Below are 25,029 nucleotides of genomic sequence, written 5' to 3'. Positions count from 1 at the left end.
ATATCAGCCCTGTACAAGGGGTCCGTGCCTGCATATCTTGTGTTTGAGCCTTTAAGGTTGGGGTGAAAGTTTGGGCCTAACGGCCCAAGCCCACCCTGGCCCGCCCTGAGCCTGAATAAGTAGGTTGAGATACTCTGATTTGGAGGGCGGGTAAGGATTGAGAATTTCTGGCCAGGAGTCAGGGCCGAGCCGGGTCAGGGTTGAGTACTTGAGCTGAGCCCGCCTCAGTCCAGCCCAACCTGGGTAGTAAGTAGCCCAATGGATGCCCAACCAGGACTGGTAACCAACCATTTATAGCCCGTTTATAGTTTGGGCAACCTATATATGCCTCGATTAGCCCGTTTATAGTTTGAGCAACCTATATATGCCCCGATTAGCCCGTTTAGCTTGATTCGGTCCAATAGATGTGCATCAATTAGGCCCAACTGAAACCAACCGATCCCGACTGGTAGACACCGTAGTTCCTTGTACTCCAATAGAAATGATTCCTCTCACAGTTGTAAGTTGTGTTTCTTGTTTGTCACCCAATAAAGAAAATTAGGCGAAAATTTCTAAACGGGGACTACCTACTTTTCTAGATTTTGGGTTAACAAATTTTTGAATTAAATTTTTTTTTTTCTTTCAAAAGACTCCATTTGAATGTCGCCACACACTAATTATAGAACGTTATAAACTATAAAGCATCTTTGAGCACATTTTACATGCTACAAACAACCATTGGAAAACTTATAACATTTTTCAGATATGAAGTTGTAGCAAAGTAGGGGTAAAGTTGTGTATATTTTCTCCTTCCATACCCTCTAGTAGTGGGAGCCTCGTGCACTGGAACGCTCTCTCGAAGTTTGACTTGTTAACGTTTTATAACTTAAAAAAATAGAGCTTAAAAAAAATATAAAGTCGAGATAATATTAAGGATCGAGTTTCCCTCCACCCACATTGAATGGGATCCCATTCACCGAGGGTCGTGAGAAGGCGGGAATAGGTATCGAGAGGGTATTTTGGAACATACTAAAACTACTAAAACCCTAAGAGAGGTTTGTGAACCCTAGGATGGTGGGTGAACCATCCTGTATGAGTGGAGGAAAACTTTGTCCTAATATTAATGTAAAATGAGTACATTTTGTTGTAACCAAAGTGGTGAACTGAAAATTTGTGATCTTGTTTTGATTGACTATTATCGTGTTCCCAAAAATTGTTTAAATTCGAAGATAAAAAATGGTGTTCAAAAATAATTTACCATTATGTGCCTCTCAAGTAGTGGTGTAAGTTTGGCCTTATCGGTCCGAGCCCGCCCTGAGCTGAACAGGGACTGGGTTGGATTTTTCAACCCTAAGGGCAGGTTAGGGTTGAAATTTTCAAGCCTGAGGTCAAGGTCGGGTTGGTCCAGGGTTGACACCTTGAGCTAAGCCCAGCCCAGCCCGGTCCGATGTCAGATTATGTTTTAGAATCTATTGATTATATTTTGTAATTTTTGTTTAGTACCTAATTATCTATTGGTTTATCAAAAATAATAGAAAAAAAATACTAATTATCTATTGAACAAAAATATTTAAAATTTTAAGATTGGACTAAGTTTTTTAACCCAAAGAAAAATCTAATAGCCAATCAAGGCCTTGAAAATCAAGGTCAATCAGGGTCATGCCGGGCTGGGCTGAGCCCGATGGGGTTGACCCTGGGCTGAGATATATCAACCCGATCAAGGATCGAGTTGGGCTTGGGTTGAGCTAAGAGGACTCAGGGTTGGACTAGGTTTTTAAAAATCCCGGCCCAATCCAGCCTTGTTCCACCCATACTCTCAAGTCTCAAGAGTTCTCATTATAAAGGGCAAATAAGATTTTTCCTAATATAAATAGTTGGGGCTTTTTACTTAGTTTTTGGTCACTAAACTATATTATCACACAATAAAGGATCACAATCTAACAATAAGTAAGATGTAATAAGTACCTTCAAATATTAATTGAAGTGGAAAGCCAAAAAGTACAAATACTGAGAATAGGATAAAGTAAGTATCTATTAAAAAAAAAAAAAAAAAAAAAGGCACAAGTATTGTGGGGCCGTGATGCAATCATAACCATTCAATCAAACAACTCTTTTTAGAAGATTTGACACTTTGACTAAAACCACGGATAAATCCAATGATCAAACTCAACTTCATATTAAGGTGTGTGTAAAGTGAGTTTGTTTGAGACTCACACAATTAGAAACTAAAGGGAATTAGAAACTAAAGAAGACCCACTACTTATTTCCACCTGCTTTGTCTGCAAATTATTTCCTCCCTTGGTTCAAAGCTCGCTCCCCAAATTTCTGTTCTTGATCTTCTTCTTCTTCTCTCTTGAAATTACTTGCTTTTCTCTTCATGGCTGTTTCCACTTTCGTTCCAATCACTACCTCAAAACCCAAAGAACAACAAATCTCCAAACGAAATAAGCGAAAAGAGAAAAAGCAAAAACAACCCTCTTCATGGGATCAAATCAAAAGCTTGCTCACCTGCAAACAAATCGAAGGTTCACAAGTCCATGACCCTTCTTCAAAGAACGTAATCGGTGGTGGGTACTCGAAGCTTGGCTCTACTTGTGGTTCTATCTGTACCTTCCGTGACGTAGTTCACGGCAACACAAGAGTGGTTCACAGAGCTGATAACTCGCCGGAAAGCAGTTCTCTGGGTCAAGAAACCGCTCTTCTTAGCCGGAAACCGGTGAATGGTTCAACCAGGTCCAACCATGGCGGAGGAACATACTCTTCATCTTCAAGAGGAATTCAATTAAGGAAGCTTTCTGGTTGTTACGAATGCCACACCATCATTGATCCTAGCAGGTATTCCATATCTGATTAATTACCCAATTAATCTTCTTCGTTATTGTTTAATTTTGTGGTTTAATTGGTTTCTTTAAAAAAAATTACAGGTACCCATCTCCAAGAACAACAATCTCTGCTTGCTCTCAATGTGGAGAAGTCTTCCCCAAAATTGAAAGCCTGGAGCTTCATCAAGCTGTTAGGCATGCCGGTAATTATAAATTTATAATCCATTGTCTTGCTTTACCAAATTTAATTTCTATTTTTGTGTTTTAAACTTACTTATCTTTGATAATTATCAAACGCAGTTACAGAACTAGAACCGGAGGATTCAGGGAGAAACATAGTGGAGATAATCTTCAAATCAAGTTGGTTAAAGAAGGATAATCCAATCTGCAAGATCGAACGGATATTAAAGGTGCAAAACACCCAGAGAACGATCCAACGGTTTGAGGAGTGTAGAGACGCGGTTAAGGGACGTGTGGTGAATAACACTAAGAAAAACCCAAGATGCGCCGCCGACGGGAACGAGTTGCTTAGGTTTCACTGCACCACCTTAAGCTGCGCACTAGGCGCACGTGGATCTTCCAGTCTTTGCGGCTCTTTGCCTGGGTGTGGAGTGTGCACCATCATCAGGCATGGATTCCCTGGGAAGGCGCAGGATGGGAAAGGGGTGCGTACTACAGCTAGTAGCGGTAGGGCCCACGACTGTCTTGAGGTTTGTACGGAAGGGAGAAGGGCTATGCTAGTGTGTCGGGTGATCGCTGGGAGGGTTAAGCGGATCACGGACGATCCGGCGACGGAAGAAGAGAGCGGGTCGGCCACTGGGATTTACGATTCGGTTGCCGGAATCGCCGGAGCGTACTCGAATCTTGAGGAGCTCTTCGTTTTTAATCCAAAGGCTATCCTTCCTTGTTTTGTCGTTATATACAAAGCTCTAGACTGACCTTATGAGTAAGGTAAGTTAGTGGTTAGCTTTGTATAATACAAAGAAGAAGAACAAATTAGGGTTTGGAGGGTTAGTTGAGAAGAAATTACTTGTGTCTCTGTATGTAAATAGATAGATTTTTAATTCAGATTTTTTTTTTTGGGGTGGTGAGGTTTGAGTTTGTATTCAATGTTCTACAAAGGAATATTTAATGATTTCAGGGGAGGTTAGCTTTACTTGAGATTTATCCTTTTTAGGTGCTTTTGAATTATGGGTTAAGTACTTTATTAATGAGTTTAATCTAAGTAGTGTTTCAAAAAATAAAAATCCAATAGATGAGGAAGAAGAAGACCATTGTGAGTGGTAGTGAATGCTTTTGTTATTTAAAAGGAAGACAGGGCAAATTATATCGTATGAAGTGAGAGGATTGATGGGCTTGAGAGCAAAAAGAATAAAATTAAAAGATTTGGATTGGGAGATCATAAAGAACGAATAAGCAACTTGTTTGATATTCCTTTTTGTCTATTAATTCCTTGGTATATGAATGATTCCCTCTTTCTTTCTCTCTCAGTGACCCCACGGCATATCTACGCCATTCTCTCTCTCTCTCTCCAGTCTCTTTAAGTCTCTACTGCTTAAACGAAAGTAAACTCTGGTCCTCCCTCATCATAAAAAAGCTCGTGCGTCTGTGTCTGCGTTTGTTTGTTTCTCTAAAGTGGAACTTGACTTTGAGATGAGGCAGAGTAGAGGTTAACCTAAATACCTACTCGGGTCAGCCGTCATTCGAACCAGAATAGGTTCAGAATCAGTTGAAATTGGCCAAAACCTGGAAAATAGAACCAGTAAAAACTATATTTTTAGGGGGGGTGGAATTTTCGATTTGAAAGTCGTAATAGGTCCATAATCAGTTTAAATTAGTAAGAATACTATTTTACTGATTAGAAGGCAAAAAAAGCAAATCAAAAGAAGGGTTTAGAAATCAAATTTTGGCTCTTCTCGAGCTATGGCTGGAGCTGGAGGATCCGGTCCGGTCAAAACAGGGGTGTTTGGCTAGATTCATAGGTGTCCCCCCCCCTGTAAAAAGATTCGAATCGTCTACTGCCAAGCTGTCCCAACTGCCTCACTACAGAGACACAGTAAGGTGCAAAATAACCGTCTTACCCCCATCCAGGCAAGACGCCTAGACAGGGGTAAGGTGATCATTATGCGCCTTGTTGTGTTTATGCAACACGGCGCAAGACAAGTAGCTTGACAGTAGAAGATGAAAATTGCCTATGAAATAACTAAACCCCTTATTTTAACTGGGCTGGATCCTCTAGTTCCCGCCATGATTGGAGGAAAACCAAGTCCAATTAATTTTGACCGATTCTAGCCCAATTTTTGAAACCAGGCCGGACCCTTTATATTAAAAATCCATGCGTGTTTGTTTACTTTTAGCCCTCTTAAATCTTTCCATGTTCACTTCTAGTCTAATTAATGCAGAAGAACTGAGGATGGATCCAAGGACCAATTATTAAGTATTGGGCTAAGTGTCTCGTGGGAAACGATGGCCATCATTATCATCACATAGATATAGTACTTCTCTCTTTCTCTGTTTCTCTCTTCTCTCTCGTGTAAACTTCATCTGGGTATGAAGAGAGAGAGAGAGAAAGCAGAATTATTAAGGAGCACGTGGTGCTCTATTCCGTGAGATATGGGATATGACTACAACTTATGATGGTTGTATTTATTATGTGTTTTGAGTTTTGACCACAAAAAATGAAGAGAAGGAGAGAGAGGCAAGGGGTAGTGCATTACCTGCTGTAATGAAAAAGAAAGCTTAGTTGATAGATAAAAAGAAATGGATGATAATTGTTTACACAAGCATGCCCACCAAAAGTTCTTTCTCTTTCTCTCTGCTTCTTCATTTCTTTCTCTCCTGTTTTGGAATCTTCGACCACACTCACACTGCCCCCATCTTTGTTTTATATGGTTTCTACACATGCAAAAACAATTATTAAGGATGAAGACTTCCCTATTAATTAATCCTTTTTGTTTTAGTGTTTCCAAGTGAGTTTATTTTTTTGTTTAATAAAACAAAACTATTCTGAATTAATCAGAAGGACCAATCACCTTCAGCTCACTTTAGGAACTTCCATTTGTCTAACCTGCCTGCAATCTGCATGCCTACTAATTTAATTAAATTTCATTTCTAAAAAAAAACTATATAATTCAGGATGAGATAGAACAGTAAATTTCACTTACTTCAGGTTTAGTAGCACGCGACGACTGACAGCTCAAATTGTGCTCTTCCAATGGATATCATAGCTAATCGAGGTACTAGAGAGGTACAGTTAATTTGTCCTCCATTTCAAAATTTAATTTTAAATAATAATTCCTCTCTAATCAAACCTAATCCCAACTAAATGGGATCTGCTATATAGATTCGATATAAGCTATGACAATAGTAGAACCAAAAGAAATAAAAAAAAAAATAAAAAAGAAAATAAGAAGACGAAGAAACTTAAAACAGCATCCCAGAAATATCCCCTACAAGAGATCGGCTACATAAATCCTTGTCCTCCAAACAACTCTATCCATAGTTTCATTCATGATTAATTAAAATCCAAATATATCTCACAAGGATCCGCTGATGACACTTCAAGTTAGTGTTTCTCAGCACTGGATAGGATGGGCTTGGGATTCACTCCAGGGTCTCTTCTATCTTTTATTCTATGGTAGATTAGATTTATTAACAATTTATCAGATCCTACAACAAAATTAGTTTCAGTTTGTAAAATCATAAAACTGACCTCTCTTAACAAAATTGAGTTGTGAAGGTTCTATATAAACCTAGCTAGGTCATGATCACAAGGATGAGCATCACAAACAGAGAAAGACTTCACCATCATCAATTTGTATTGTATGACTTACAATGATACAGCAAGAACATTCCTGGGGGCCTTGGGAGAAATGGGGCAGAAAAAAGGGAACGGGGAGATTGTGAGAGAGGAACGCTTGGCTCCCAAATGGAGTGTTACAGTTAATCCCGGGACTGCCATACATAATACTTGGCCAAAGTGTTCGTAGATGGACACATATAGAGGTTATCTAGATGGACACCCAGTTCCGGCCATGTGGAAGGTGATGCAGCAATTCCAGCCGTTAAATATTTGAGAAATCCTCTAGAATTGTCACATGTCCAATTATAGACAAATTCAATCATATATCCTCCCATTGATTAGCATCTTCCATCGTATTTTTCATCCATTTAGATATTGGCATGCATCCTCTCCGTAGTTCTTTTTTTTTTTTTTTCTAAATTTTGTCCTTCCACTTGGCCAACTCCTTTGGGTTGAAGCTTGTAATGTCAGCAGGAGATCGCAGGGCTGGTTTTGTCGGGAAAAAAAATTCAGCCTCATCTGACTTGCCATGAAACAGAACTAGGTGCTCACATGAAGAAACTCTCTAGATGTGCCTGTGTAGAACCTGCTCCCCATAAATAAAAAATCCTCTTCAGGATAAGCTGTACGCTTCTGTTTCTGCCAATGAATCCAACTTTCAAATAATTACGATCAGTCCAAGTAAAAAAGACCATTTTGGCATACTCGTTTCACCGGTACAAAGAAATAACACAATGAATGATCATAAAATTATGCATTATATCAAAAAATGACCAACCTGTTGATAGCTTAAATTTGAAGCTGTGAACCTCTCCCATAAACTCTATTTTGTTCCAACATAAGAGCCCAATTTGGATAAGTCTGGAATCCAAAATGATAGTTCTGAAGATCCAGTAACAAACATCAGGCTTCCTGGAGCCCATTTTATGACTGGAGGTTCAACCTCAGAACTCATCCAACTTGCAACCTGGGCAGGCAACAAACATTAGATGTGACACTGAAAGTTCTAAAACAAGCCCAAAAAGAAGGTTGGGGAAGACACCTTATAAGCACTAAAGCCTTATCAGGTACTAAACTAACAACATAACAGAAAATCTCGAGGCTGTGTTTGGTTGTCAAGACTCGGAAGATCTCTAGAAAGTGGAAGAAGTTTAAGCAAAGGAAAGTTAGGAAGTGAAGTGGAATGGAAGAAAATGAGAGACATTTTGAGTTCCCCCAGAATTGGACAGACTTTGTAACAAGCCATTTCTGGAAATTGGAGAGAGTAATGCAGGACAGTTTTGGTTTGGGTTGGTTTGGTCCAGTTCTGTACCAGTTTCTTAGTTCAAACTTGGTCCCCTCAATGTGATTACATTTAGTGTTCAGATATAACAAATCTGACCAGATCAGATCAAGTTTTCGGATTCCTTCAAGAAACCTTATCAGTTCAGATCTCATGGAGTTATATAGGGACATTTTTGGGGGGAAATTGCCTAGATCTATGAGATAAGAAAATTAAGCGAAAGAGAACGCTGCCTGGTCATGTGGCCCCTGCACCCAGGCACAGGAGCACACGAATTTACCATCCTGCCCCCCATGACATAAATAATCCCATTTATGTTGATGCGTCTACACACGCTCTCATTGGTCCCCGCACTGGTGTAAGGGCCACGCGACCAGGCAGTGATTTCTTTCCCGAAAATTAATGACAAAACAAGTAGTTTTGACATTGTTTTACACTGACTTTGCCTTGTAAACCTACTTGTTTTGTAATTCTTTTTCTTATCTTGTAGATCTAGGAAATTACCACACACCCCCTCCCCCCTTTTTAGGCTTTCAATCCAAGGATTCCCAGATTTTAGGAATTTTATCAGTACGCAACTTGTGGAGACCATGGGGACCTTATCTTCAGCCTCGTGCAGAGATTTCTCATCTCTTTACAAACAGATTGTGGGATTAGTTTACGAATTTGTAGTTGATTGGACAAAGGACCATTTACTCCAGTCATGTATTAGAGTCTGTTTGGGTTTCTTTAATTGTGTCCAGGTCCCCTCCTTTTGCTGACCAGGCATGGGAGAGGTTGCTTTTATCGTTTGCTAATTATTTCATCAATTCAGTATAATGCCACATCAGCCCATTGATTGGCGTGTGTAGAGTTCTATCTTGATTTAGTTTTCAGTTTTATTTAAAGCAATGGAGGCCTAAGGCCATCCCATGATTTGATGAATGGAAATTAGTTGATTTAGTTAATACCGAGGCTGTTGCCTCTTTTGCTCACTCCCCTCTTTCTCCTCCCTACGATAGGGTTTTCTGGTTTTCTTCTTTCTTCTCCCTCTTCTTCTCCTATTCTTCCATCAATCTGACCCACCACCAGCATATCCACGATTTATTCTGCATTAGGGAGTGTTCGAGAGGTGGCAATTTTCAAGGTACAAATTCTCCAAACAACCAAATGCTTGGAAAGCATAGTTGTCAAGACGTCACCAAGGCATCCAGGCACTTTTTTTTGGATGGACGCCTAGGAGCTTTGTTCATGTCGCCTTAGTTTTTGCACCCCCCCCCCCACCCCTCCAACTCCTTGGTTTGCCTAGCACTTTGACAACTATGTTAAAAAGTTAGTTTAGCATCACCTTCTCACATTCTTGACAAATAAACATAGCCATAGAAAAGTGCAATATGGAAGAGCAGAGATGAAAATCAGAAAAACAGAACCAACAGCAAGAAGTGTTTCTTATACATACTTCCTTCCCAGTTCTGACACTCCAGGCATAGACACTGCCGTCACCTGAACCTGCCAACAAGTGAGGACGAAAAATCAAAATACAACTGATAACAGAAAATAGGTCTTCTTCATGCAATCGAGAGAATAAAATGCAAGAAACTCGAGGCACTCACAAATGAAAGAGCTTAACATTATTTTACCATTGCAGAAAACTGAGGTGGTACGGGGACGCCATTTCAGTCTATTTTCACAAGTGGATCTCACAGGCTAAATCTAAAAGTATTGTATGCCAATAATCAGTTATCTGGAGCTATCTTAAGGCATCATATTTCAAGAAACATTTTTTTACACAGCAAGCAGTGCGATATTTTCTCATATTGTTGGGTCAACCTAATAAGGTAGACAGTGGATCTGGTCAGCTAGTAACAGAGTATCATGTTGGCCTTCACCCCTCTGAGTAAATGATCAATCCAAACTTGATATGATTACTAGCCAGGTTGACATAAGCCAAACTTAATATGGAACACTAGGAAAGTTGTTCATGAACTGGAACAGGACGCTTTCCTGCAACCATGAGCTTACAGCAGTGACCCATTAACAAGATAGGATAATGTACAGCACATGGAACCCAGAGAAAATGGGAAAGCATTTGGAGGATGGGTCAAGAATTGCACTCTTTAATACTTCTGATGTGTTCACAATACAATACCTCCAAAACGACATAATGCAAAATGTTCAGGACCTCTCGAAAACAAACCCTCCACCCCCCCCACCCCAAAAAAAAAAAAAAAGATTATAAATTTGATATGGTACCTGATATCACAAACGTCCCTTCAGGACTGAAAGATGCCTCCAACGTGGAATCACTTGAAACTGGCTTGACATTGTACGTGGATAACTAAATAATAGTTGCAGAAAGAAAGTCAGCATAAATCCATGGCAAGAATATTTTTTATTTTTTTTGGGGGGGGGGGGGGGGGACTTTTTTTTAACCATAAAAATAAATTAAAGAGAAGTAATGAAGTCCTGCTACAGCAAGCAAACTAGCCATTTGGGGGATGCGGGATTTGTTGAAAGTTGAAAGCAAGAACAAGGACTTACAAGTGTGCCACGGAATGAATCAAGTACATGAATATGCCCATCCATAGTGGTCACAAGCATGAGCCTCCCATCATTACTGAATTTTACTACATTGGCATCAGATATATCTCCCCCAACAGAAAAGATGTCAAAAGGACCCTATGAAAAATGGACATTTTCAAAATTAGCATGTGCAAATAATTGACAAGAATAGGCAATGAACATTTGAACCTACTGACCTTCTCATATTTCCGAGCATCAAACACTCTTACATATCCTCCAAAGGCAATTGCAAAAACCAGTCCTTGTTCATCATAAGCAATTGCAGGCCTTCCTTGTACACGTAGAAGGCCCTGAAGTACAGAAAATATAATCATTGATCTACCTTAAAAGAATATATTTCTAAAATGACTATGGCATGCCAGGACACCCACCTGACACTTCTCAGCTCGTTGATCCCAAAGTAGAACAGTTCGATCCAGAGATCCGGAGATAAAGCACTCCTTTCGAAAGCACAGGCTGAGTGACACAACCCTAGGATAAAATATTGAAACAAAATCTAACTGTTATTGCATACTACATCATTAGGAACTAAATACAATCGCCCATCTAGAGAGTGAAGAGCAACCAATAGTGTTGCGAAGCAATACCTGTCATGGTGGCCTTTAAAGTACCGCAAGTACTTATTATCATGTAAGGACAGAAGCCGCAGAGATTCTGAATCAATTGATCAAAAAAATAAATGGATCAAATCATCAAAATAAATTATATGATAATACAAATAATCTTATCAAAATCCTACCATCCCAGCCATTTTTTGAGGAGTATATGACTGTTGTTGGATGAGAAGTGAAGCAAACCAGATCAACCCCATATTTTTTGCTGTTAATGGTCTTCAAGCAACTGGCAAGGGCAAATAGATTTGAGATCTTAAGGAAAAAATAATAAATTCAGCACGGCATTAGTGTAGGGAAGACAGAAATGAACAACATTTCCCTTCACAACAAGGTCCAAACTAAAATGAATTATCCAAAAAGGCAATGAAACAAGCTAAAAATTAAGACATTCGTCTTTAACTTCTCCTAGATTAATAGACAGTATTTGTGGAAATGTGTTTATACTTGTAACCACATTAAGCTGTGGTAAATTTACAACGTTGACTACTTCCAAAATAATATATTTACACAGCTTATGAAATTTCCCAAAGAATGTTCTAGACAATTTTGTGGGGCTTCCTTAAACAGACAGTTACTAAAACACCCTTAATCAAAAACCTCTCTCTATCACCTTTCTTTTTAAATTTAAAGAAAAAGGACAGAAATCTAAATAAACTAGGTTCGGGCAACCTAGTTGATGGCCATACCATCTGATCCATTTAAGTTACTGCAGTTTTAGGCAATTTCTATGATAACTAAATGGAACAATCAGTTAATAGGATATCCATTTAATTCAGAGGATACGTTCTTATTTTTCCAGTTCAATCAATTGGCAAGTCCATGTCTACTGTACTTCTGTTTTAATGTTTTATCAGTTTCCTTTAGCCCCCTCATTTAATTTTGTGGAAAACCTACACTTCACCATGGCCTAGTGAAGCAAAATACATCACCATCTGCCACGTGGCAGTACATGGATGGGTCCATGTGATGGAGGGCCACAGCCATCTCAATGGTACAATTTCAGCTGAAAATGAATAGAGGAAGCGGCTAAAATAACGGAGAGGTCATTTAGTATTTTTAAATTCTTTTATGTCTGATGGCATTTTCTAATTTTATTGAAACTTTGGATCAAACTTTGAACAATTTTCCTTACTTATTTTGGGCTAAAATTTTACCACTAAGGTAGGTATGGAGCCCTCTATCAGATGGACCCACCCATGTACTGCCATGTGGTAGCGTAGCGCTTCAAAAGGCATAGTGACGCCTACAAGGACCCTCACCACTAGAGAATTTGAATGGTGAGGAACAAAAGAAGCTCTTCAATAAAGCATAGTGAAGCCTACAAGGACCCTCACCACTAGAGAATTTGAGTGGTGAGGGACAAAAGAAGCATCTTATTATTCAATTAATGTCTCATGGCATTTTCTCTCTCACTCCTGCTTTCAATTAATGTGAGAAGTCAATGAGTGCTCAATCAACTCAGATTTAAAGTAATATACAACACCCTTCACATGGCCAGAGAGGACCTTATCATTCCTTGGAAGTATAAAAATTTGCATGTCCTTTCTTCTTCCTATCCAGGTGACCAAAGAAAATTGCAGATTTTGATTCAGCAGCAGAGGCCCCCACATGAATGGATAGGCAAGAACATTGTTTGGAGGCCCATGCTGAAGAGAAACCAGGCCAAGAACACAGGCTGCAGGCCCGTATTTTGGGTCTAACAGGGGCTGGCAACAGTCCAAGGGTAGTTTAATCTTTTAGGAAATGAAATTTATGTGGGCCCCATGTATCGTCGATAGGTACTACTTAGAAAGAGTTATTTAGTTTGAGTCAATGTAAGGGAGTTAAGGGACTTCTAAGGCTGGGGGCAGAGTAGTTTTGAGTCCAGTTTAGTTTTTGAATATGTTAATCAATTTAAGTTTGTGAATAGGAGTCCCTATGTGGGTCGAAATTTGTCTTTTGGAGAGTCAATTTATATGTAAGATTCATCTAAGTCACTATCCTTTTTCTTCATGAGGTTCAGGAATATCCTCATTCAAAGGTCCAAGATCCACATCTATGAATTGAAAGGTCCAAATGATCAACTCTGCAATCAATTGTTAGAATCAATAGTGATTTCCCCATTTATTCATTTGATTTTATTGGATAGAAAAATGAATATTTTTTTTCTAAAGTTGCATCTGCTGCGCTGTGGACATGTGACTGGTGAGCTGTCTGTCTGATTACATACTCTTTTTTATTTTTCAGTTCTGGTTCACCTCTGCAACAAGGTGATATATTTCCATTATTCCTTCATCATATTCATCTTCTTCTCCTATTGTTTCTTTCATACTTTTTATCCCTCCCTTCCAATCCTTATATTGATTGGTTAGTTCTAATTACATACCTTCTGAATCTTAGTTTTTTTTCTCTTCAAATTGATTAGCAGGACTTTGTTTACATCTTAATTAATTGGTTTATCAGATCAAATCTTGGTTTCTAATTAGAATTTCAGAATTATTGACTATAGCTTGAATCTCAAGCAAGCCAGGTTTCATCTATCATCTGATAATTCCGATTTCCAAGATTTATACATATATTGATAGTACTGGTCAGTGGTCACTCTCTATACCTAACCATAAATTTGGCCTAAACAGATTATTGGTTTTCGTATATTGAATTTCTCTTATCATCTATCAGTTTTGTCCATATTGTGATCCAATCAATTTCCAAGTGTCGTGGTCTTCGAAATGGGTTTCTAGCACTTTTTGCTTATGAATCCCTTCTGCAATCCTGAACCACATCCTTTTGTCATCATCTAAACTAGGTTACCCTTGATATTTAAAAATTTGTTGGCAGAAAGTTTCTTCTGTTGAAAACATCACTAACCATAAGGTACTTAAGAAAAACTAGGTCCTAAATCCCAAAAAAAAAGAGGGCACATCCATGCACTTCTGAATAACACATGTATGACACAGCAATGATTCAAAAGTGGAATGTCCTTGACCCGTGTTTTAGTCTTCAAGTGGAACACAGTAGATGAGAGAGATTGAACAGAAAATCTTCAATTCGGAAGCAGTGGCATCGTCTCCATTCTAATTAGAGATTTTGTCATTAAATCCTCAACTCCGTGGATAACAGTTTGAAGCAAGGGAAAAATAATTTCTTAGACTCCAGAAAAAGCTGAAGGCATATAATCAGTTTTTCAACCTAATACTAAGACCTCTGATATGCTGTTTATCATATTGAACAAAATGGCTGTAAATAAGCTTTTACTAAAATTAAAAGAAAAAGAAGAAGCCAAAATGCCTATAGAGCTACAGACACTCTAATAACAATGGGAATGTCTTCCATATCAGCATGACATTGCCACAATTTCAGCTTATGTGAAATCCCATCTGCCTTTCTCTAACAACCTGAATGAATTAGTCCGACTTCGAGTTCCTAGAGAGCGAGACTCAAGAAAAGCAGATTAGAATAGAAAAATTAAGAGGATTCCGTAGCAGAAAAACAGTGATTGATCTGTGCTTTATCATTTTTAGAAGACTGAGGACTTGATCAATGATAGAAGAAAGAAAAGGAAATTGGAGAATAAGAAAAAACAGAAAGGGAAGGGAGAATATTCCATCCTTTCTCTTTCTTTATTTTTTTGCTTCATTTTTATTTCGAGTTTCTGTATACAAAATGATAAAATTGGAATTCAAATGTTTTGAAAAGTTATTCCAATTAGAGAAGAGAAGTTTGGTCCTCCTATCATGAGCTTTTATTGGGATGTTCTTCCTGAACTAGTGAAATGTCTAGAGAGTATAGGTACAAACACAATTTTTTTTTTTAAAGAATTAAGTCAGAAAGAAGCATACCTTGCTGTGGAAACATCATAAAGGCGAATTGATTCATCATCACTGGCTGTCACAAGATAACTTGTTGCCTTGTGAAAATCCATTGAACTAATTCTACCATTCTGTACATAGAGGCGTCCAGTTAGGGTGCAAGGGCTTATATTTAAATAAAAGATTAGAGAAAGCATAATGTAATACAATACTAACTCATTAAATCTTCTGCAAGTGAAAGTAAAATACAGCTGAAATTTTAACAGATAAAAAGATAGACATAACAAGATGAGAATTAAGAGAGGGATATTGAATTCTCAATCAGAACTCTTCGTCTAAAAAGTTAGGTATTCAGAATTCATAAAAGAACCAATCAACATATAGCTGATTTCCCTAATCCCAGGTATTTATGTATGTGTTTTTTCGGTTTTTATGATTCGAGAAGAATCGTTGTCATCCATCAATCGATCAAATAAGTGAGATGAGGATGGGAGAGAGGTAGAGCGAGAGAGCAAAGGAACTCACGTAATCTCGAAAGGCCATACCAACTTCCATGCTTTGGATGATTTCTTCGGTTAGCTCCATCGATACCTTATCTTCTCTTTCGGGTTGTCCCCCTGCCAAAAACAGGAGCGAGGAATTTAAATAAAATCCTCAACCCTCGCAACATTAAATGTTGGAAGCAGAGACAAAAAAATTCTAAGTGGTGTATATGTGCATTAATAAGCAGAATCAGGTAGATCACCACCTGCCATCGTTAATCTGAAGTTTGACGCTACTTCTCAGATGAAAGATAGAGCTAAAAGACTCAAAGCGAAGTGGATCGTTTAAAATTTCTCCCTCTGCTACACCTACGTGATAGCTTGCAACTGTTGCAGAAGCCAGTTATGCTCAGAATTTACCAATTCGAGTAGAGCGAAGGTGGCTTTGACGCTATGCGACGTCCACCAAATTAGTAATGAGAGACGGGGCAACTGCAATAGCTGTTGTTAGCTCAGAGGTTGAGCCCAGTCTTCTTTTACTGGTTCACGAACAATCCAGATTTGTCGTCGCCGTGAACAACTAGGGTTTCATGATTTCTGCTCACGTAGACGTTTGGTCGAACATATGAGGTGATTATTTTCCGGGGAGTAGTGGGAAAACCGCGAAAAGGGATGGCAGGGAAAATGTCGTTTTTGGTATTGATTTCTGTTCTATATTATCAAATGGACCAATCGACCGGAGTTCGGACTTGGAATTGCAAGAAATATTATGCCGCCAAAGGCAAGAAAGACCTTTGTGGTCCGATCGGACTCCCAGGGGGCCAGGGGCACGACCGACTTTGTACAGGAGGTCGGGTCGATATTTTGATCATTAATTTCTCTCACTGTGAATGAAAATAAAAATAGAAATTATTTGGTACGATTTCTATTTTGATTTGACGGGATGATTTTAATTTGGAAATTATTTTATTTGATTTTTTTACATTATTTTTGTGAAAAATAGAAATTAATCTGTTGAGAGTAGTTTCAATTTTAAAATTAAAATTGAATTCATTTTACTCTTTAATGAGCACATGGTTAATTTGATGGACAAAGCAAGTAATTTCATGTTAAAAATAAAAAAACAACCCTTCTTCTTATCATGTTGGTATTTACCCCCACCATCCATTCTCGGCCCCGCCCCGCCACCACCCCTTGGAGGTGTGGGTGGTGGGGAAGCAAGGGGGTGGGGTTTGGGAAAGGAGCAGAGTACGAGTATCAAAGTTAGGATCAAACTGGGGGTAAACCGACCCAAACCAAACCAAAATAGCTTGATCCGAATCAAGGTCTTTGTATGTTGCATCGGTTTGAAGGATTCTGACCCCTAAACCAAATCAAAAACCAAAAGAACTCGAAACCAAACCGATCTACTTCGATAAGAAACCGATAACACCTGGAACCCATTAAAATCGTATTTTTCTATAGTTTTATATAAATGTGTATGTTAAGCCGAACCTAAACAGGGCTTAAACCAAAGTCGTCCTAGTAACAAACTGATACAAGAAACTGATGAAAACCTGAAATCAAATTGAACCAAACTTGAAACCAAACTTTCCTTATTGGTTTGGTTTCGGTTTCACTATTCCTACACCGAAACCGATTCAACCCAAATCGACCGATTGACACCACTAGAAAAGAGGAAGGGGGAGATAGGGAGAGAGGGATGTGGAAGTGGGTTGGGTGGCAAAGATTAGGGGTGGGTGGGATCAAGTTAGGTTGCGGAAGGGGATGGGGCCTCTGAGGTTGCCGGAGGAAAAAGAAGAAAAGGAGAAAGTGATGTAGGTCCCATTAAGTTTTTATATTAGAGTAAAATTGAAAATAGAAAACATTTGAATAATCAATTAAAAACCTAATATATAAAACATGGATAGATATAGCAAATTCTATGGTGGTAGGGTCATATTTATATTACTATATGTAGATGATATGCTTATAATGAGAACGGACTTAGAAATAGTGAATCAAACTAAGAAACTTATGATGATGAGTTTTGACACAAAGGACTTAAGAGAGGTCGATGTGATCCTTGGAATCAAGATCATCAAGCAAGAAAATCATATTTCATTAACCCAAACTCGTTATGCAGAAAACATACTTAAAAGGTATGAGTACCATGAAGTTTCAGCGGTTAAAACACCTTTTGACATGAGATGTTTGAAAAGAAACATGGGTGAACCAGTGAATCAAAAAAGATATGCTTAAATTATTGGTTCAGTCACATATCTAATGAATTGTACACGCCCAGATATTGCCCTTGTGGTAAGAAAGTTAAGTCAACATACTCACAATCCAAATAAGGAACATTGAAACGTGGTTGATAGGTTGCTAAGGTACCTAAAAGGTAATATAAACTATAGTTTACACTATAGTGATAAACCAGCGATTTTGGAAAGATACTGTGATGCAAATTAGATCTCGGATACAAACGAGTCCTTAGCTACTAGTGGATATGTATTTACATTAGTAGGCGGTGCAATCTCATGGAAATCCACAAAGCAATCTTGTAGGACGGACTCTACCATGCAAGTTGAGTTCATAACCTTGGAAAAGATGGGAATGGAAGTCGAATAGCTTAGAAACTTAATGGCAAATATTCCTTTGTGACAAAAATCGACGCCATCGGTATCACTATATTATGATAACCAAGGGGTTATGCATCTAGCTAAGAACCAGATATACAATGGTAAAAGGAGGCACACACGCCTAAGACACAATCTTGTGAGATAGTACATAGATGAAGGAATGATAGCTATCAATTATGTGAAGTCATAAAGTAACAAAGCTGACAAGTTCACAAAGCCTATGTCTGTCAAAAACTTGTGTAGTGCATCTACAGGAATGGGGTTAATACCTAATCTTTAGGTCATGTGACGAACACCCTACCTATGTAAAGAGGCTAAATGTCTGAATTAGGTTTAAGGGGAACAAACGAAGTCACCGGTTGACCGGTTCTGGACTACTACTTTTATAAGTATCTATTCTAGGCTATAGATGATGAAAGTAGTACCACCACAAAGAAAAAGGTTAAACGACAAAGCTCTTAATTAGTCTAATCCTAGGATATGTGGGGGTGTGTTATTTATGGTGCACACCGGGGACTAACCTAAGTGATTGTAGGGGTGTGACCGCCGTCGATGAGAACTTATAAATAAGATCTCTAAAACATTCATGAGTTCAAGATAAGGGATATGATCGGTTCAAAAGTCCAAAGTGGTTATATGAGGGTAGCTCAAAAGTCGACCTATGGGATATAGTTGATGGGTCGATCAACTACACCAATGAGGAAAGATTCAAGGAGTCTTAATCTACCCGTACTTTGTAGCGCGGTCCATTAAACCTAGTGTAGGTTCAAGTCCGGAAGACATCTACAACGATATGTCCTATAGTGTCTAATACAGTCACAGCATGTGTTTTTCGTGTCGTTTAGAAACTTGTGAGGAATTATTAGAATTAAAAGGTCCTCTATTTTTTTTAAGTTTCAAAAAGGTCCTTGTGTTTTGATTAGGGGTGTCAATAAAGTCAGCTCGGGCCGAACCTACCCTGAGCCCGGCCCGGACCCGACCTTGATTTTTCAGCCCGAAGGGCGGGTCAGGGTTTAGAAATAGCTTGACCCTGGCAAGGTCGGGTCGGATCGGGTTTAGGCCTCGGGTTAAGCCCGACCCTGCCCTGCCCGACCCTGAATTGTTTATAAGTATATATATGTACTTTTATATATACAATATATAGATATATAGATATTTATATATATTTTATTCTTCTTTATCCTAACAAAAAATAATAAAAAAACACTCAAAACCTAAAAGCGATTCACATTTCACTCACCCCATCTCTTTCCCTTCATGCGCCGTCTCCAAACCCCATCTCGTTCCCTCTGTGATGTCTGGATTAGCCTCATCAATCGTTCTCGTTTGGACTTTGGAGGAGAAGGCTGACCAAAAGCTACATGCACAACGGCAAAAATCGACGACCAAAGTTTTCGGAGGCAAGCAACAACCTGCGACCTTCCTCTCCTTCACTCATAGTGGCAATCTAGCAGCTTGCGTTGTACCTCTCCGCTCTCCCTCACTCCTAGCGACACTTCTAATTCTTCCATAGCAGCGGCCGCAACCAGCTTCTGCAAGTGATTGACGGATTGATTTCGCTCAGGTAATGTCGATGACATTTTCTCTTTATATCTCTCCAATTTTTTCTCGTATTAAGAAAATATTAAAAAAATAAATAAATAAAATCTGTGAGCCTAAGTGCCCAACTCTTCTTCCATTATATTAGCTCTTGGATCAAAGCATCTCTTGGAGCCTGTAACTCGACCCAGTGAGCCCAACTCTTCTTCCATTATATTAGCTTAACAGAACAATCAAAAACCTAAAATGCCAAAGTGTCGCCATTTGAAGACTCAAAGAGTCAAGTCTCATCATCCCCTACCTATTTCTGGTCGGTTATATCGGATTTAGGTTTTAGGTTTTAGGTGTCCCATTTTCTGTATCCATTACCATACAAATAGATTTCCTTTCCATTCCCATTCTTTTTTCCATGGTTCCCTCCCTTCCCTTTCCGTACACTCTTCCTCTATTTTTCTAATACCCTTCTTCATATCGTTCTTTATTTTGCATTATTGAATATTTTTTTGTGTGGCTTTTAGTAACCCGACCTTCGGGTTAGTGTGATGGTTACATAGTCATGAGATTGATGATGGTTCCCCTGTTTTTTGTCAGCTTAATGCGACACTAAATAATGATATGATGTAGTATGAATCCTGCTTTCATAAGGTTTCAAGAGAGGTGGATTGGAGTGGGTCTTAGCCTTGGGTATCTTCGGCATGAACTACTCAGACTCTATACTCTGAATTTTTTATATTTGTATAAGATGTTATATTGGTTAAGGCTTTAATGATCTTAATTTGAGTATTGTGAGCTTATTGCCCTGTTTCTTTCTCTTACTTGGCTTTTTGATCGGTCATGGTGTTGCCTTATCGAGATTGACCATAGGACAATCGAACGAGATTCATTGAGTGCACTGTTTATAAGCTGTTCATTTTTACTGCTTCAAATTAAGTTAAAATATTTTACTTGCAATGCTGACAAATCCTAGAAAATTACAATCTGATCAACTTTGACATAGTAAAAATTATTACAGGCATAAGAAAAATCATTTCCCAAAATAAATAAATAAATAAATAAAGTCAAGGTCAGGGTCAATCAGGGCCAACCCGACCCTGCCCTACCCTAACGGGCTAGGCCGGGTTAGGGAAAACCCTGGCAGGGTCGGGTCAGGGTTGAGGGTTTCTTGGCCCTGCCAGGGTTGGGTCAGGGTCAGGGTTTAGGCAGGCCCGGCCCAACCCGACCCATTGGCACCCCTAGTTTTGATTGCTTTGTTATTTTATGGGATCCACGGGATCAAGATAATGGTTGATTAAAGTAATGTTTGAATTTCAAAGGATTAGCAACATCCTATGGGTACCCTAAAGTCCATTCATGGCTGCACAGCCCTTGCGGCTACGTGCGTTCATGGCTGCACAGTCCTTGCGGCTATGTGCATTCATGGCTGCACAGCCCTTACGGGCTTCTTTATGAGTGGCTTCTGTAATGAATTTTTTTTAAAAAAAATCTTAATGTGCAAATCATCATTACACCCATTCAGCCATGCTTTGCTTATGGTGGCCGCGAAGCAAATGCGGGCAGCAAATCTGCACCACGTTAATGGTAGCCTCGGTGTTATGTACAATAGTCCCACATCGGTCCCATAAGGGATTGGATGTGGGCATATATAATATTGGGTTCCCTGCCCTTGTAGACTGGTTTATGAGGGTGCGTTCTTCCAATCGTATCAATTGGTGTTTTCATTGACTCGTCCTTTGAGGTTGGCTACTTGGGAGGGGCGACCTGGTGCCAGAATGCGAGCCCCTAGGAAAGGGCTACCTGCGGCCAAGAAAGGGTCTTGGAAAAGGGTGGGGTAAGACCCATCATCATTTATGAACTTGGCTCAAAAAAACTTGCTCATTCTTCATGCTTTATTTGCCAAGTCAATTTGCTTAAGGATTATTTTTTTATTTTCAATTTTATCCTTTTAAATAACTTATTTTTATTTTTTTAGGACAAAAGTTTCTTATTGGGGAATGTATCACCCGCACCCAAACAGACTACGGTGGGGGGGGGGCGAAATGATTGCCTCGTCCCTAATGAAAGGTAGAAATTCCACCCCTATGATGCTTTTGTGCGCGTAGGAGTCACGCTCCCCCACAGAGAACTCTTGCTCTTTTTTTAATATAAAAATCTAATAGGACCCACATGATCATCCCCTCTTCTTCTTCTTCCTGCAAACCCTAAGGCCCCACCCCTGTTGCAGCCTAACCCAATCCTACCCACCCCTAACCCCTGTTACAACACAAACCACCGCCATACCCCACCCTCCCTGTCTCCCCCTCCCTTTGTTCCTTCCCCAACCCCCACCCCCTGTTCCCCGCTTCCCCACCACCATAGGGGCGGGGGTGGGGTGGGGTCGGGAAGGGGTGGTGTTGAGACAATTGGGATAAGAAGAAGGGTATTGTTTTATTTTAACATGAAATTACTGCTTTGCTCATCAAATTAACCATGTGATTGTTAAAGAGAAAAAATAAAATTAGGGAGAAAGAACGCTAATTGGATGCGTGCGGTGTGCATGAAATTACCACTGAGCCCCCATGGAAAGACTTGATTTTTCAGAGGTGCGACAGTCATTTCTCGCGCCCAGGTACTATTCTCTTTCCCATAGAATTAATTTCAATTTCAAAATTGAAACCACACTACCCCTATTCCAAAATTTCTATTTCACAGTGTACAAAAATCAAAGAAGGGGTATTTTTTGTCTTTGGCGACATAAAATATCTGACAATTAGGGGTACCAACTGGTTGGGCCTAACTACCGGGCTTAACCAAGCTTGAAGCCTACACTGTGACGCACGTTCAGATAATTGGGCTGGGCCTGGTCGGATTCAAGCTATAATCGGGTCTTAACCGGGCTATGGGCCTGTTTAAATCTAAACGGGCTTTAAATGATATAACCTTGAAAATTTTATTGGAAAATCAGGAAGAAAAAAACAGAAGATAAGTTCTTTGTTTACCCCAAAAAAAAAAAAAACCTTTCTTCCATATTTTTTTCATTTCTTTTTACCTATCTAAAAAAAAAAAAACATTTCTCATATCAGCTGCATCAATAAACACTTCATAATGGAACTTTCAGGCACTCTCACCCGAATAAGAACCAAATATTTGACAAAAACTACACATGGGCTAAAAATAAAACTTGTTTTGTTTTTGTTGGAAATGTGTTTTAAGTGACTTGAACCCAAGAGCTATTGGACAAGTAGTGCACATATAGCTTTGAGTTTTAGTTCCACATTAAAAGTGAAAAGAAACTTTGCTTGCTTTTATGTGGCGGGGATGAGCTTCTTGAAAAGTTAAAAAACACAATAAAACACAATTCATGATGACACAATGTATGTGTCTACCTCTTTCCTCAAATTCAAAATCTTTTGAATATCTTATTTTATTTTATTTTTTCTTTTCTTGGCATCCAAACATAGCCTTAGAAAGCCAAGGCAAACTCGTCAAAACCCTAATCAATTTCTAAACACACAATTACAGTACATGATTTTGCAGCAAAGCAACAAGAAAACACCTAAACTTAAGAAAATTAGAAGAAGAAGAAGAAGAATCTGTGATTCTCTGTATATTTCATAACCCAACTTCCATTACTATCTACATCTCACACTGAAGACTAAACACAACTGAAAAACCAAAATATAGTTAACAGTTAACTAACCAATTCAACAATCTCTTTATCTATCAACACATAAACTGCGAATCATGGCGGTTTCCATCGGGAGACGACGAGACTGACTTCTTCTTGATGAATTCTATACAATCTGCAACTGCATCACTGTGATGCTGGTCCGGTGGGTAATAATAAGCCTGCGGTACTGGTTTACTGGTGGTTCCGGTATGCTCTGTAGTGGCTTTGGAGAGAGCAGAGAGCATTATGAGTCGGAAAACAGCGTCACGAAGACGATCTAACAACGAGATCGGAGATAAACGGTTGGTTTTGCCATTGGTGTTGTTGTCTTTGATTCTTGGAATACAGAAGAAGGAGCTCTTCATATTGTTAATTATTTGAAGTCTCAGCTTGGGTTGGCTTTATATATATGAGCGAGCAATGATAGTATACAACCGCAACTTATGATCTCTCTAAGTTGATCTAGATCTCTTGGATCTGTGGGGTACAATCAAAGGATCTGGAACCTTTGTGATCCTTCCACTATGGTGTTTCGCTCTATTGAGGCATAGCATTTTATCTACATTAAAAAAGAAAAAAAGAAGAAAAGAAAAAAAAAAAAGACAGAGCATTTAGAAACTAAAATATGATTGGTTGCTTGTCCGATTTGGGGTAGTTTTCTAATGAACCGGTCAAACCTACATTGCTGGCGGAGTGTGTAAATGTGCATGGTTTGTACTTCTTACAACTATAATAGGCTTAAGAGAATCAAATCCGGCTGAGAAGATGGCCCAACCCAGGTCTGACCAATCTTTTGAAATATTTGATCAATTCTATACCTTTTTTCTTTTGTTTTTTTTTTTGGGGGGGGGGGGGGGGTTGATTTGGATCCTCTATTTCCGAGCTGCCCCTACTTTCGTGCGGCCCACACAAAGCAATGCAGAAAAGACTGCCTTACCTCTGCTTGGGCAAGGCGGTCTTTTCACCACCTTGTTGTGTTTGGGGCACACACGGCAGTAGGGGCAGCTCGGCAGTAGAGGACCCCGATGCGAGGGAGGAGGGGAAGAACGCCACCTGGTTGATCGCATACGGCGCGTGGCTCTTGCACCTAGATATAGGGTCATTTGCACAGCCCTTGTCTAGGTGCAGGAGCCATACGTGATCAGGTCCCATTCCATTTCCATTTTTTGGAAGGGGAATTGCTGTCAGGGCCAATGATAGTGTGCAAGGGCATCCAACAGAGATGAGATTTTTCATTTCACGGGGTGGGTTGATCATTTCACTTATGTCAAGCAGCGCAGGTACCACACAACATGGCAGCCTTCTCCCCCACCCCCCACCTCCCACCTCCCACCTCCCACCTCCCACCTCCCACCTTCCACTTTTTTGGACCATTTGAATCATCGACCATTTGGTTCAGACAACATGACATGAACCGGTTTCACTCACTGCTGCTAAATTTTTAAACCACCGGATTGAAGAATTTGACAATCTCATTATTTAATTGACTTGGGGAGTTGGGACCCATTCGCCACAAGAAGATGATTAGTTGTCAGAAATTTTGGCTGGAAATATGGATTGAGAAAGTCTAGAACCTTATAAGGGAGCTGTAAAGAGGGAAGGAAGGTGGTGCCGGATGGGGGGGGGGGGGGGTGGGGGAGTGTGGGACCAAGAATCTCCCTTAGTCAACTATTGGCCCTTCAAGAAAATTTCCCTAAAAATTGGGATTAAGGAAAGATTTGGACTCATCTAATGCCAATTCAAATATGTAAATCAGCCCAAACTTGTGCAATCTGTCTATGAATTAGGTCCAATGGTCCTCCCACTTAGAGGCTCCTTGGATAGTGTTTGTCTCTCCTAGTAGTTTAGAATTAGTAACATTAATAAATAATAATTAGTTAGTGTCTCTATTG

At 39.4% G+C, this 25,029-nt stretch overlaps 2 protein-coding genes across 3 annotated transcripts; one reads left to right on the top strand and one right to left on the bottom strand.

Annotated features, from left to right (window-relative positions):
* Nucleotides 1-2,356: 2,356 nt before the first annotated feature.
* Nucleotides 2,357-3,786, top strand: LOC122661173. Its single transcript, XM_043856511.1, has 3 exons — nt 2,357-2,814; nt 2,904-3,004; nt 3,102-3,786. The coding sequence occupies exons 1-3, from the start codon at nt 2,357-2,359 to the stop codon at nt 3,737-3,739; spliced, it is 1,197 nt and encodes a 398-aa protein (XP_043712446.1). The 3' UTR covers nt 3,740-3,786.
* A 3,556-nt stretch (nt 3,787-7,342) lies between these two features.
* On the bottom strand, nt 7,343-15,836 carry LOC122662751 (protein ANTHESIS POMOTING FACTOR 1). Of its 2 annotated transcripts, none has more exons than XM_043858473.1 (11): nt 15,598-15,836; nt 15,375-15,466; nt 14,880-14,980; nt 11,187-11,287; nt 11,035-11,101; nt 10,819-10,918; nt 10,624-10,737; nt 10,406-10,543; nt 10,118-10,202; nt 9,324-9,373; nt 7,343-7,570 (listed from the first exon to the last, which is right to left on the bottom strand). In XM_043858473.1, exons 1-11 carry the CDS (start codon nt 15,602-15,604, stop codon nt 7,427-7,429), a joined length of 999 nt encoding a protein of 332 aa, XP_043714408.1. In that variant the 5' UTR covers nt 15,605-15,836; the 3' UTR covers nt 7,343-7,426. The 2 variants fall into 2 exon arrangements, with proteins under 2 accessions (XP_043714408.1, XP_043714407.1); XM_043858472.1 differs by having other exon boundaries at nt 15,595-15,835.
* Nucleotides 15,837-25,029: the final 9,193 nt, after the last annotated feature.

The sequence above is a fragment of the Telopea speciosissima genome, chromosome 5 (assembly GCF_018873765.1).
Source record: "Telopea speciosissima isolate NSW1024214 ecotype Mountain lineage chromosome 5, Tspe_v1, whole genome shotgun sequence".
NCBI classification, from domain to species: domain Eukaryota; kingdom Viridiplantae; phylum Streptophyta; class Magnoliopsida; order Proteales; family Proteaceae; genus Telopea; species Telopea speciosissima.
Note: the sequence above shows the minus strand (reverse complement) of the source record. Positions and strands in the feature narration are given on the sequence as shown.

Excerpts from the sequence above, each read along its gene's own strand:
- LOC122662751 (XM_043858472.1), bottom strand. Across the intron at positions 11,288-14,879 it reads TATGATGTTTCCACAGCAAG|TTGCTTGAAGACCATTAACA; the intron begins GTATGCTTCTTT and ends TGCCCTTGCCAG. Across the intron at positions 7,571-9,323 it reads GTGTCAGAACTGGGAAGGAA|GTTGCAAGTTGGATGAGTTC; the intron begins GTATGTATAAGA and ends TTGCCTGCCCAG.
- LOC122661173 (XM_043856511.1), top strand. The coding sequence starts at position 2,357 with ATGGCTGTTTCCACTTTCGTTCCAATCACTACCTCAAAACCCAAAGAA. Across the intron at positions 2,815-2,903 it reads ACCATCATTGATCCTAGCAG|GTACCCATCTCCAAGAACAA; the intron begins GTATTCCATATC and ends AAAAAATTACAG. Across the intron at positions 3,005-3,101 it reads TCAAGCTGTTAGGCATGCCG|TTACAGAACTAGAACCGGAG; the intron begins GTAATTATAAAT and ends TATCAAACGCAG.